Consider the following 14,689-nt stretch of genomic DNA (forward strand, 5'->3'; position numbering starts at 1 on the left):
CCCAGGAGGCGAAGGCTGCAGTGAGCTGAGACTGTGCCACTGCACTCCAGTCTGGGTGAGAGAGATTGGTTCTGTCTCAAAAAAAAAAAAAAAAAGCCAATAAGTACATGAAAAGATGTTCACTGCTGGGAGCGGTGGCTCACACCTGTAATCACAGCACTTTGGGAGGCTGAGCAGAAGGATTGCTTGAGCCCAGGAGTTTAAGACCAGCCTAGGCAACATTGCAAGACCCCGTCTCTACAAAAAATAAAAAATTAGCTGGGTGTGGTGGTGTGTGCCTTTAGTCCCAGCTACTCAGGAGGCTAAGGTGGGAGGATCACTGGAGCCCAGGAGGTTGATGCTGCAGTGAACTGTGTTCCCACAACTACATGCCAGCCAGGGCAACAGAGCAAGACCCTGTCTCAAAAACAACAACAACAAAAGAGATGCTCAGTATCGCTGTCATAAGGAAAATGTAAATTGAAACCACAATGAGATACTAGGATGGTTATATTTAAAAAAGGGGAATAACAAGTGTTATGGAGAAACTGTATAATCTGTAGGGATGTAAAATGATTCTGGTGCTATGGAAAACTGTTTGGCAATTCCTCAAAAAATTAACCATAGAGTAACCGTATGACCCAGCAATTTTACTTCTAGTAAATACCTGAAAGAATAAAAAAACAGGTACTCAAATACTTACGCATGAAATGTTCATAGCAGCATTATTCAAAATAGCCAGAAGGTGGAAACAACTCAAATGTTCATCAGCAAATGAATGGACATTGTGATATAAACATATAATGGAGTATTATTCAGCTATAAAACAGAATAAAACAATGATACATACTACAACATGGATGAATCTCAAAAACATTATGCTAAGTGAAAAAATACAGACAAAAGGTCACACATTGTATGATTTTATTTATATGAAATGTCCAGAATAGGTAAATCCATAGAGATAGAAAACAGATTGGTGACTGCCAGGGGCTGCAGGTAGGTAGGAATGGGGACTAACTGCTTAAGGGAAATAGGGTTTTATTTTGGGTGATGAAAATTTCACCTTGACTCTTTTTAAAAAAGCACCAGAAATTGTTGTAACAGTCAGATTACTGGTTACATTTTGGGGAAGTGGTAACTGGAAGATAACATGAGAGGAGCTTCTGGGGTGTTGGTCATATTTTATTTTTTGATCTGGGTATTGGTTACCTAGGTCTATTCACTCTGGGAAATTGTTAAGCTTCACGCTTGTAACGTGTTTTGTTTTTGTTTTTGAGACAGGGTTTTACTATCACCCAGGCCAGAGTGCAGTGGTGCAACCATGGCTCACTGTAGCCTCCACCTTGTGGCCTCAAGCAATCCTCCCACCTCAGCCTCCTGAGTAGCTGGGACTAAAGGCAGCTGCTCCCATGCCTAGCTAATTTTTTTAGTTTTTGTAGAGACAAGGTCTCGTTTTTTTGCCCAGGTTGGTCTTGAACTCCTGGACACAAGTGATCCTCCCGCCTTGGCCTCCTAAAGTGCTGGGATTACAGGCATGAGCCACTGTGCCCAGCCTGTTTTTAAAATATGAACATTGTACTTTAATATAAAAGTTTACTTAGAAAAAAGTTAAATGGGGTCAGGCACAGTGGCTCACCCTGTAATCCCAGCACTCTGGGAGGCCGAGGCACGTGGATCATCTGATGTCAGGAGTTTGAGACCAGCCTGGCCAACATGGTGAAACCCTGTCACTACTAAAAATACAAAAATTAGCTGGGCATGGTGGCAGGCACCTGAAATCTCAGCTACTCGGGAAGCTGAGGCAGGAGAATTGCTGGAACCCAGGAAGCAGAGGTTGCAGTGAGCTGAGATCGTGCCTTTATACTCCAGGCTGGGCAACAACAGCGAGACTCTATCTCAAAAAAAGAAAAAGAAAAAGAAAAAAAGTTAAATGGTTACCATATGACTATATATTCCTAGTTATGTACCCTAGGGAACTGAAAACATATATTTACACAAAAACTTGCATATGAATGTTCATAGATTATTCATAATAGGCAAAATATGAAAATAGCCCAAATGTCCAACAATTGGTAGACAAAACATGGCACATCCATACAGTGGAATAATTAGCCATAAAATACAACAAAATAATGATACATGGTATAACATGGATGAACTTTGACAACATTATGCTAAGTGAAAGAAGCCAGACACAAAAGAAATTTATTGTATGACTCCATTTATATTAAATGCTCAAAACAGGCAAATCCATAGAGACAGAAAGGAGACCGGTGATTGCCAGTGGCTTAGGAGTAGGGGTAACTGGGAGTATCTGCTAATGGGTATGTGTTTTTTTAGAGGATGAAGGAAATGTTCTGGAATTAGATAGTGGTGACAGTTGTACGACACTGAAGATATTAAAAATCACAAAACTATACACTTGAAAACGGTGAATCTGGCCAGGCACAGTGGCTCACGCCTCTAATCATATCACTTTGGGAGGCTAAGGTGGAAGGATCACTTGAGCCCAGGAGGTGGAGGCTGCCGTGTGCCATAATTGCGGCACTGTACTTCAGCCTGGACGAGAGAGTAAGACCCTGTCTCAAAAAAATAAAGGTGAATTTTATGTTATGTGAAATTCAAATATTAACTGTAATTCAATAAAAAAGATCTTAAATATTTCATCATTCATAATACATGTGAGTTCTCTTTCCCCTGTCTATATTTCCTTTACAATCGGCCACCATCGAAAAGTTGAGGAAGCCTACAGCTCTCAGGAGCAGTCCTTTGAGCTTGGGTAGGGGCACTTAGAATGGTCCAACATTTGACATACCATTGTAAGCTTTCCTACAATACAGCCTCTAACAAAACTAGGCTGTCCCAAACCCCTGGTAACATAATTGTTTACCTTTATACCAAGAAGGTTGGGAAAGCACCAAATTCTGCATGTGGTGTGTGCCCAGGCCAACTTAAAGGGGTTTGTACTGTGAGACCTGAAGTTCTTATGAGATTGTGCAAAACAGAAAGACATGTCAGCAGAGCCTATGCTGGTTCCATGCGTGTTAAATGTGTTCATGACAAGATCAAGCGTGCTTTCCTTATCAAAGAGCAGAAAATCGTGAAAGTGTTGAAAAGTCAGAAAGCTAAATAAAAATGAAGCTTTTTGAATAATAATAATAGAAAAAAGAAGTCCAAAAGGAAAAACAGTATTCTAAAAAATGTTCCCTTTCCCTCACCTATCTCCCAGATCAGTGCAACTGAGACACCACTGGAGAACTGAGGTCTAAGCAGCAAAGCAGGGGATGGAGGTAGGGCTGTGAGTCATAGTTTGTATGAAAGCTTGTGACCAACATCTTTGTCTCTGAACAGGGGAATGTGACAGTTGATGAGAAACAGATCTTGGGCTGGAACAAAGGAGAGAAAGTGGTGGTGACAACGTGTTGGCAGCCCTGGCACCAGGTTGCTTTCCATTGCTTCATCCACCAGGTCATGCCTCAGGAATAAGTAATCCTTAACTAATATATCAGTAGCATGAGGCCCCCTGAGGTACTTTTTGCCCTTTATTGACTTCTTATTCCACTGATGGCTTTGCTTATATCATGAATAGTCCCGAAAGTTACTAAAACCAAAGATTATTTGGGCAGTAAACTAGACCTCCAGGACTCTAAAAGTGCCTGGATTTACAAATCAAAATCAAAACCAGCCAGGCATGGTGGCTCACGCCTGTAATCTGAGCACTCTGGGAGGCCGAGGTGGGCGGATCACTTGAGGTCAGAAGTTCATGACCAGCTTGGCCAACATGGTGAAACCCTGTCTCTACTAAAAATACAAAAATTAGCCTGGCATGGTGGCACACATCTGTAATCCCAGCTACTCGGGAGGCTGAGGCAGGAGAATCGTTTGAACCTGGGAGGCAGAGGTTGCAGTGAGCCAAGATGGTGCCACTGTACTGCAGCCTGGGTGACAGAGTGAAATTCTGTCTCAGCCTCCCAAATAGCTGGGATTATAGGCATGTGCCACCACACCCAGCTAATTTTTGTATTTTCAGTAGAGACAGGGTTTCGCCATGTTGGCCAGGCTGGTCTCAAACTCCTGATCTCAGGTGATCTGGCCCCTCTTGGCCTCCCACAGTTTTGGGATTAGAGGCATGAGCCACCGCGCCTAGCCCATTTTTAATTTTTTTTAAATTTATTTTTGAGACAGGGTCTTGTTCTGTTGCTCAGGCTAGAGTACAATGGTGCAATCACAGTTCACTGCAGCTTCAACCTCCAGGGTTCAAAACGATCCTCCCACCTCAGCCTCCTGAGTAGCTGGGACTATAGGCATGGACCACCATGCCGGGCTAATTTATATTTTGTAGAGACAGGGTCTCACTATGTTGCCTGGCTGGTCTTCAACTCCTGGGCTCAACTGATCTGCTGACCTCGGCCTCTCAAAGTGCTGGGATTATAGGTGTGAGCTACTATGCCCAGCCCCTATTGGGATTTTGTTTTTTATTTTTTCAAGATGGAGTCTTGCTCTGTTGCCCAGGCTGGAGTATAGTGGCATGATCTTGGCTCACTGCAACCTCTGCCTCCCAGTTTCAAGCAGTTCTCCTGCCTCAGCCTCCTGAGTAGTTGGGATTACAGGTATGCGCCACCACACCTGGCTAATTTTTATATTTTTAGCAGAGATGGGGTTTTACCATGTTGGCCAGGCTGGTCTCAAACTCTGGTCTCAAACTCCTGGTCTCAAAGTGTTCCACCCACCTCAGCCTGCCAAAGTGCTGGGATTACAGGCATGAGCCACCATGCCTGGTCCCCTACTGGCATTTTAAATGAGCAGAGAGTAAGGAGTTTCCTTGGTGTTTTGAAATGATGCTTGCCTGCTACTGTGTACCAGAGATTTCAATGTGTGTGGGACAAGTACAAGACTGAGTTAAAAACTGATGGACAAGGCCGGGCGCGGTGGCTCAAGCCTGTAATCCCAGCACTTTGGGAGGCCGAGACGGGCGGATCACGAGGTCAGGAGATCGAGACCATCCTGGCTAACACGGTGAAACCCCGTCTCTATTAAGAAATACAAAAAACTAGCCGGGCGAGGTGGCGGCGCCTGTAGTCCCAGCTACTCGGGAGGCTGAGGCAGGAGAATGGCGTGAACCCGGGAGGCGGAGCTTGCAGTGAGCTGAGATCCGGCCACTGCAGTCCAGCCTGGGTGACAGAGCGAGACTCCGTCTCAAAAAAAAAAAAAAAAAAAAAAAAAACAAAACTGATGGACAGCTGCCCTGAAGTCTGATATTGAAGGATCAAACATATCCTTTGTGATTGTCCCCGCTTCATTGAGTCTCCTTTGCTTACTCATACCCCAATCCTCTAAGGACATACCCAATTTCACTTTGTCTTTGTATGGACCAATAAAAGAGGCTAGAACCAAGATAAGAGATGTTCTACTTAGGGGCACATTGGAGTCCAGGGCCCAGGAAGAATATGAACACCTGAACTCTATAGCTTTAATGTAAGTATCATGGCACAAAATGAGAGATGGGACTTCAGGAATAATTTATTCAATGCTAAATGAGGTGAGGAGTGGCAAGTCTAAAATACATACCCTTTGTACATTCTAATCTTGTTCATCCTCTGCAAGTACAATATACATATTCACTCACCCAACTCACCATTTTCTGGAAGCTAAAATGACAGGATCTTCTCTACAACTTATCCCCACTCCCAGCAGCCACACCCACCTTCTGGAAGTCAGATCCTTCAGGTGATTGTCTACTGGCCACAAGGGCACCCATCATTTCCATGGCCTCCGTGGTTTCTAGCCCTGCCTTTCTGGGGGCAGAAATGTCTGCTGCGGTCCTTCCTTTTGGAAATCTGAAGACTTTTGGAATTGCCCCTGAAAAGAAAGGAAGATAAGAGGGTGAGAGTCGTAACAATGTGATCAATAGTCATCCTTAGGAAGGTGGTTACAGGAAGGCTGGGTGGAAGCTTGGCAGGGGCAGAGTATCAGAGAGATGAAATAAAATAATAACTTAATATGGTTGATTTTATCTCTATCTTTCTCCACATTCTCTACCTTTTGTTCTCCCTGTTATGTAACTGTGCCTCTGTTTTCACCCTGTTCATTCACTTCTCTTAAACATACTCATTTCCCTTATTTTCTACAAAACTCCTTTCTTGCCTGATCCTCCACAAATGGAACCAAAGTCTATAAATCTTTAAATCATTACATCTAAATTTGTTATCTTCTGTCTTTTTGCATGTGACAAATATTTTGTTATCTTTTGTGTACCTGTATTACTTTGTGAAACAGGTATCTTGAGTTATATCATTTAATGTCCAAGTGCTTGTACAACATTAATGAATACAAACAACCAGGTCAATAGAGGTTGGGGAAAGAATGGGAAGAGGAAGAGAGGGAAAAGGAAATAATGGTAAGACATTCTCGAAGAAAGCATGTTGCCCAGCATTGATGGGAACAGGAGAATTTAGGAAGTCTTGAGGGAAAAGCAGCAGCACCTATTTGTGACGATGGAAAACAGACAAGAGGTGTGAAGGAAAACAGGGATGCACTGAGTAGGAGACACACGACTTAAAAAAAATAATTTTAATACGGAAAAGTATACAGAGGGGTTAAAAAAAAAAACTGGCCTATAATTCCACAGCACTGGATAACCCTTACTACATATTATTTTATACATATATATGTGTGCATGTGTACATATTTTGTTTATAAAACATTTATATTTTACATAAAATTCATTTTCATGGTCACAATGTTGAAACAAAACAGAAGATACAAAATAAAAAGTGATAGCATTCCTTTTCCCTCTCCCAAAGGCAACCTTTTTTGGTTACGATTTAGTTTTGATGAGATGACAAGAGGATGCTGGAGATCATAAAGCGCTGAATTACTTCTTCAACTAAATCAGAGGGGTTTGGGGTTTGACTGACTTCAACATGTTTATGAAGTCTGGCTGGGAGAAAAAGGGGGCCATCTGAAAACTGGATCCCCAAAACCTTTTTTTTTTTTTTTTGCTAATTGTAAGGTCAGTTTAACTCCTTTTCATCCTCAGTTTCTCTTCTAGGAGCTGCAGAAGCAGTGTTCCCATCATGGCCTGGCACCACTATTCCAGAATGCTGTTGAAGTGAGGGAACCACTGGCAACCTTGACATGCCTCACTGATAAAGTGCTTTGTATACAAAGACCCAGGACAGAAGCAAGAGGACAGTTGGTTTCTAGAGTGCTAAACACCCAGAAAATACAATAGGCAATTTACAGTTTTTACCGACTTATAATTTGCTAAGTATTCACAATTTGTTAATAAAAACAGCTACTATTACCACATTGATTCTTTCAATGAATTTTTATTGAGCACCTGCTATATGCCAGACAACTGTGCACTGTGAATACAATGATTAAAAAATAGTAAGCAAAGGCAGACTTCTTGCTTTGGGGAGTTTATGATGTACTTAAGGGGAGCATATATTAATCAAAGAAACATAAATGTAAAATTACAACCATGTTAAGTGCTACAACATAAACATACATGTTTTATATGTATTCTTCTGAAAGTGTATATGGGTTGAGGGCAAATCAGAAGAGTTGTGATTTTTAGAAGATTTTCATTATAAATTCAACTTCGTGGCTTATCAATGAATATTGTATACATAACTTAGTTAAAAATTACATAAACATGATTGCAATTTTAAACTCTAAAGAAGAGATGGACTCACAAAACTATTTCCATTTGTCCATGTTCTCACATAAATTGTTAATAAATACAGACTTTGTTTAGGTTCTTATCGTAAATTTGGTATGTAAGCTTTGTTAAGGTGAGAACCAAGGTTTAGGGATATATATTAATATATTAACAAAGCATACACACACACACACACACACACACACACACACACATATATATATATGAAACTACCTCACTTATTTCTGTTACAGGCTACATCCTCTCTGAACCGTCCTCCAACTTTTAAAATTACACTTCATGTTCCTATTGGATGCATGTGTCCTGTATGTCCACCTCCCCACCCCATTCTTCCTTAGTCCCTGAACCTGGCAGACCGATAAATGGACTATGTGCTGGCATGCTCTGCTACCAAAACATTAACTTTCTGACTTTTTTGAAAGATGAAGTGTCATAGGTGAAGTAAGAATACTTAACTATATTATTCAGCAATACTAACAGAGAGTATTATGTGCCCTGTGAATATAATACGGTTTGTAAAGCAGAACGCCCCCATTTTCAAGGCCAAGGGGAATTTTTAGGGGGTTATTTGTACACCTTAGGTAAAATTAGGTATTTGCCTAAATTTAAACATAATTACTGATCATCTGCTCTCACAATTGAGGATGTCTGATAAAAGTTGTTCCTGATGTTTGTAAAATTTAAAACATAGTTATATTACACCATAAGCTGCATTTAAAATTCAGGGCCCATTTCTTCCATGTGCCTAAGTCTCCTAAGTTGAAAGTTTATTCAGTACTGTGATGGTAGAGAACAACAACAAAAAAATATGCTCTATCTCCAGCTACTGGGTTAGAATTCTGTCCTTCCTTTCACCTGTCTTCTCTGGATAGGTTCCAAAGCTAGATCCCACTAACCAAAAGGAAGGAGGCAGCAACACTTCCTGCCCAGAATACAGATTCCTAAAAGTTCTCCCTCTGCTGGTTCAAGGAAGATATAAAGAATGCCACTCCCATAACTCTTTAAGTGAGCATTATTTTTGAAAAACCCGCAAATTGGTAGATGCCTTTGGTGTAAATCCTGAAGTTATCCAGAGAATACAAAGAGTTACTACCAAAGCTTAGGCTCAAAGTACTCCAGCCCTAGCTACCTGAACTAGTTCTGCCCTTCCTACAATAAATTTTGCCTCTTTTCTCTTCTCACTCCTTTCAAGTGGTCCCCTCCTAATCTAGAGAGTAAGATTCCAGTGCCCTCTGAGGGAGTAAGGTTAGGATTGGGATCTCCTCCTCCTTCCCTAAAACCACTGGTCCTGCCCTAAAGGGAAGTGGAACTAAGTGAACAGGACTGAAAATCAGCACAAATTGGCGTTAAAAATTATGTTCCCTGAATTCCTATAGATAACCTGCTAGAACAGGGAGGGAGTAGTTCTCTGGGAAAACAAATCTCCCTGAAGCTCACTTGGGTTTAAACTCTTCTAAATGGCACCTTTTGAGTTAGTCTATGGTTTCCAAGCAAGAAAACTGCATTGAACTCAGGCTTTGTCCTAAAAACCAGGACTAGAAAGGTGACACGGGCAGGATACCCTGATCCTGTACATATTGGTGCTAGGATAAAGATAACGATCCTTATCTCAAAGGAAACAACACAAAACAACTCTGTGACACAGTAAGGTAAACTAACTTGTCTAAAATCACAGCAAGGTAAATGACTGAGGCATAGTCAAGGATCTAGCTCTCCCAAATCTGTGCCATTTCCATAACATGATAAAGAGAGGCCAGAATGACTTCTAAATTGACATTAAGAAAAATTTAAAATCCTTCTCAAAGTTGACCTAGGGATTTTATAGTTCTGTACATAAGGAAACGGGGAAAAAAAAATGGGGGGGGGGGGGAATACAGATCAGTAATTTTGTATTATCTTTCAGGAACAGGTGGGTAAATAGGACTCTGAAGGCCCTGTTGAGTCAGGTTATACACTGCTGACAACAGGGCTATCAAGAGGAAACTGGGACAGAGATAGAAAATCTGAGGACTGAGCTCCCTAATTCCCAAGAGCAGGAACCTGATTGTCCTAGGGGAGCTCAGTTCCCAGGAGAATCTATGGAGAGTCAACACAAAGGTATGTAAAAAGCTTCACAATAGGAAGATGCCAATACCAGACAACTGTTGCCTACTCACTACTCATCCAGGCTGCGCTGGGGCAGACTATATGTCCTAACATTGTGGCATGAAGTAGTTCTGACAAGTGAGGAAAGCATGGTTGGGGGTGTGGTTAGACAATAGGGCAGCAGGGATTCATTGTTCTAGTTTTCCTTTGGAGTTCAAATGTGTGCGATTTCAAAACAAAAATCCAGAAGGAAACATGAGATTAATGCATTTATTCCAAGTAATTAACACATTAAAAATAAAGTTAAACTTGTCCAAGCCAACTCATAAATTCTTTAATCTTTTTAACAAATATACAACCCAAAACATCATACTATGGTGGAAATAAATTGGTGGTAGAGGAAAGGATACATATGGGTTTGTGGAACAGGGAATGAGTTCAATCTCAAGACAAGTTTCAGAGATCTTCTACCCCTTCACAACAGAAATGGCTGCCAAACAATTTCATACAAAGTGTTATTGGATCACAATACAATGAACAAAGGCCATTTCAAAAATAAAAGTGATCTCTAAAGCATATCTGCTCCTGGCAATAAACCATGAATAAGTCTTACCGATTTGTCGTCTTCTAAAAGCCTGCCTGCCAGATATTCTTCCATGTTTATTTCCAAACAGGTTTGTGGGTTAGCAGGACAATGCATCTCAAGAAAGGTTAATATAGTAAGGGAAGTACAGGAGTTGACATGCCAATTAAGGGGTATAAACAGTAAACAAAAGAGCTACTCACGCTGCATTTCAAACAATGTTAAGGCAGGCCCATCCAAATGAAAGCCTAAGAGATGAACAATTCTTCCAAGTTTTCCATTTCAGCAAGCTTTCTGGTGTTTTTCCCAGAGATGCATCAACTGCCCAGGAAATTGGGTAGGAATACAACACAGCAATTGGAGAGGTCAGTTGCCTCCATCCTCCCCCACGTTTCAGAAATGGCAGAGTCAAAGCCAAAATACAATCAAAGCACACTATGTGGTGAGCCAGTTAGACATTTGATTTTAATGACAAAGTGGGAGAAAATAAATTGGCCAAAAAAATTAACAGAAAATACATTTTTACAGATATATATATAGAAGTTATCGATTTGTCTGGTGTTTTAAGGGGAAAGGGAAAAGGAAAAGAGGTAAATTTTTTAGCTTCCATGAATATTTACTGTAAGATGCTGGCTGCATCTCTTAGTGTAGGTTCCAGATGAGATAGCAAACTAGTCCTGGATCATCTGGGCATCTGATTTCTAGAAGCCAATTTGATTCATTCACAAGTAGCTCTAGGTATTTATTCTTAGTTGTGAACACTGGATTCTGAGTGGTCCTGGATGGCACCAACCGTAGCTTCCTGTTCAGGCATTTCCTGAGGGACCATATTGTCTTCAACTACCTGCTCCTTTGGAGGGGATCTTGACACTGGAGCTTTAACCAAATTCAGAGGATCGGCACTGTCATCATCTACTTGCAGAATTGCCACCTTTGTGATGGATGCATTCGATACTTCTAGCTGTAATGGCCCCAACTCCAGGGAACTACACTTAGAAGGGTCACCTGGCTCAGAGAGTGGAGAACATAGTTTATCTTTTTGAACTCCAGAGGTCCGTGTGACAAAGTCAACAAGGTCTGGAAGGCAAGGAGATGGCCCAAGGCCTACAGAATTAATTGTTTTTAATTCCAATCTGAGTGACTCTTGTTTGTCTAATTGGGAAGATTCTTGTACTTCCTCAGGCATCATTCCTCCTGCTAACAGGTCAAGGGCCTGGTGTGTTCCCTCTAGGCCCCCCAAGCCATGGTCAACATTTTCTTTAAGTCCAGTTTTCAAAATGTTAGGAGAAGGGATCCTAACACTCCTGGGATTAGATGAGTTTCGTTCACCCTCTGTCTCAAAGTCAAGCACCAAGGTTTTGGGAGAATCTAACGGAAACCCAGAAAAAGATGGGATTGGTTCAAAGTCAGTGGGAGTGGAGGAATTACGCCCTACAGGTGATACAGAATTTTCTTCACACACTTTCTGAGACAAGGCAGTTGGGGATCTATGTGCTGGGCTTACTCGAGTACTGCAGAGATCAACAGGCATATCCCCCAGATTCCCCAGGGCAGTAAGCTCCTCTACCTTTAAGTCTGTAGCTTCAAAGTCTTCCAGGGCCTTGCTTTCTATTGTCACTGTTAACTCTGGATGGACATCTTGTAGCTCCAGTGCTTCTGCTTTTGGTTTCTCTGGGCTCTCCCAGGTCTCTAGCCTCTTCTTGTTTTCATCCCAAACAGCCAACTCATAGATCTTTTTAACTTGAAAGTCTTTTGATCTTTCTCTCTTGAGTTTGAGGCTTCTGTACCTAGAAGTTCTAGAAGCTGATTCTGGAGCTGAATTTCCTAGCCCCTCCTCACTAACAACTGAAACTCCTTGTTCTTGTGGACTATCTGTTAAACACACAGCTGATCTGGGTGGGGACTGAAGCAGCAACTCTGGGGCAGAAATTTTCACAGGTGTATCTTGTGGATTGAGTAAAGACCTAGCTTCTGATAAAAATGAGTCTAATTTTGCTTTTGTGAAAGAGCAAGCCTGTGGACTCAATTTGATCACTACTTTACTTGGAGTTTCACTTCCTGTCATCAATTTATTGGACTGTTCAGCCTCTTTGTCAATCATTAGCAAGTTGGGCTGTTTTACTTCTCCCTCCCACATGTATCTGTTCCCATGGTTCAAATTAGAATCTTCTGTGCTGTGGGGTCCAATGCTGGTACTTGTTCCCTCATCAACTATCCCCTCAGACAGCTCTTTCTCCCTTCCTTTTAGTTCAGTATTTGTCTCTATCTCACTTTCTCTACAATCCTCAGATTTACGGAGCTCTTGGCTTTCCTTATCCCGGTTAACAGATTCTCTGAGGTGGATTTCTACCAACTTCTGAGATTCTTTGCACTGTATATCTAACAGCTGAGGAGGTGGTTCTACACCAGGTGGTCCTGGCTCTCCCAGGTCAAGCTCACTCTTTTTCTCTGGAGATATATCCCTACAAGTGTCACTCTGGAAGGAACTAGAGGTCCATATGGCCAACGTGTCTGTCTTTGGGGTAACTGTTTCATAAGGCCTGCTTTGGCACAACCTTGTCAGAGGCTGTAGGAAGCCATAGGTGCTACCTGTGCTTTTTGGGTCTACATGTTCTACAACTGACCATTTCCCTAGGGCCACCAGAGTTTTTGCAACGGGCTTTTCAGAGTTGCTAACTATAGGAGCAGTGACCAAACCCTCATCTTGATGCAACTCCTCTTGGGATGCACTGCTGTTCAAAGGATAAGTAGAAGAGGTGTCTGAACTTTTGGTTCTAGAGAGGTTGCTATTTTCCCCATTGGCCAATGGACCACCACTTAGCTTAGTCTCAGAGGTACCCTTAGTCTCAGGGCCCCCCTTTCCACCACTACTATAAAATATGTCATACAGGTCCTTAGCATTGGCAGTGGCTAAGCATGAATTTCGCTTCTCTAATTTTTTGGCTTGTTCACTGAACACACTTGACAGGGGTGGTGGAGGACGTACTAACACAGAGAACAGGGTCTGGTCTCGGTCACTCTCACTCACCCCAGGAGCGGTCTCATCAGAAGGAATGGCAGCTGGCTGTGCTGAGGCCATGATGGCTACAGGCAACACTGGGTTCAAAATGTTAGGACTCACGAAGCCAGGGCTGAGAGTCTGAGATACAATTGGGTTTGATTTTACTGGAGCCAAGATAGCATTTGCTTGAGCAGGAGACGGGGCAGCTGGATGAGGTATAATGGGGGGTGGTGGAGGTGGTGGAGGTGGGGGTGGTGGTGGTGGTAGTATTTGTTCAGGTAAATGAGATGGCTCATTCTTTTCAGCCAACACCACTTTTTCCTCTGGAGACCCTTTTAGAATCACCTCTTCCCCTCCAAATGCTTTGGAGATGATGTCTGGAGGTAAGAGGAGATCAGCTGAAGACTCTTTAACCACTGGCAGAGGTTTAGCAGTGGTTCCAGAGGACTTAATAGACAGAAAGGTGTTAAGAGGGGCTGGCTTGCTCATTGTGGCTGAACATGACTTGCGGAGTACTGTGGATGGGATAGGCAGGTTGGGTCGGATCTTAGTCTGTGTTGAAGTTGTCACAACAGGCATCCAAGGGCTGGTATGTGCAACAACAGTTTTCCCAGAGAGCTTGATTTTGATGGGCTTTGCCTTCCCAGCTTCAGCTTTGCCATCCTCTTTGTCCTTACTACTTTCTACAATCTCTTCTTTAGAAATACTTGGGGTCACCACTGAACTTTTCTCCTCTTCTTTTTCTGGCTTCTTCCAGCTGAATTTCCCAAAAGAAGATGATGTTGGTGATTCCTTCTTTACCTCTTCTTTTAACTGGAGTTTGATGCCAGTGTTCCTTTTATTTTCAGCTTTTTCAGGGGAGTTCCTACCCTCAGAGAGTTGGTCTTCTAATTTCTCAGAGACCTTATCATCCTCCTTTACTTCTTTCACAGCTTTTGCCTTTTTTTCTTTCTTCTCCTCCTTTGGTTTCTCACTAAGTTTGCGCTTTAGCTCACTCTGCCGTCGCCGTTCTGTCTCTAGGACCACAGCCAAGCCAGCTTGGCGGTCCAGATTCCGCCGCTCCTCATATAATGGGTTTTCATCCACATATTTCTGGGAAGAAAAAAGATAAAGGCTCAAAAACTGGTGAAAATACAAGAGAAAAAAATATTGGCCCTGCCACTGTTAGAATTCATTCAGTAGAAATCCCCAGAATAATCTTCCTCAAGGACATACGGGATGCTATCTGCTGAGCATTTCCCACTAGGATTGAGGAGAACTTAAGAGGTTATATGGAATTTGAAGTGTCAGTGGCTTTTTCTGGCTCGGAAGCCATTTGACAAAGTCAAAATAATTACTTCAGAAAAGTTGG

The 14,689-nt window shown here is 42.1% G+C and overlaps 1 protein-coding gene and 1 pseudogene across 3 annotated transcripts in view; one reads left to right on the forward strand and one right to left on the reverse strand.

The window, feature by feature from the left end:
* The first annotated feature begins 2,667 nt into the window (after positions 1–2,667).
* LOC112622958 lies at positions 2,668–3,115 on the forward strand (annotated as a pseudogene). Its single transcript, XR_003119061.1, has one exon. The product of XR_003119061.1 is annotated as a 60S ribosomal protein L34 pseudogene (transcript).
* A 2,370-nt stretch (positions 3,116–5,485) lies between these two features.
* Positions 5,486–14,689, reverse strand: part of ZNF318 (zinc finger protein 318) — a 39,283-nt gene continuing 30,079 nt past the window's right edge. Inside the window, exons 10-11 of one of the 2 annotated variants that reach the window (XM_025383036.1) lie at positions 13,366–14,430; positions 5,486–5,841 (exon numbers count right to left, since the gene is read on the reverse strand). In XM_025383036.1, the coding sequence (XP_025238821.1) occupies positions 5,764–5,841; positions 13,366–14,430 (1,143 nt within the window). In that variant the 3' untranslated portion in view covers positions 5,486–5,763. Of the gene's footprint in view, positions 5,842–10,010; positions 14,431–14,689 lie in introns of those variants that run through there. The other variant, XM_025383035.1, reaches the window with a different exon arrangement.

The sequence above is a fragment of the Theropithecus gelada genome, chromosome 4 (genome assembly GCF_003255815.1).
Source record: "Theropithecus gelada isolate Dixy chromosome 4, Tgel_1.0, whole genome shotgun sequence".
Lineage (NCBI taxonomy): Eukaryota > Metazoa > Chordata > Mammalia > Primates > Cercopithecidae > Theropithecus > Theropithecus gelada.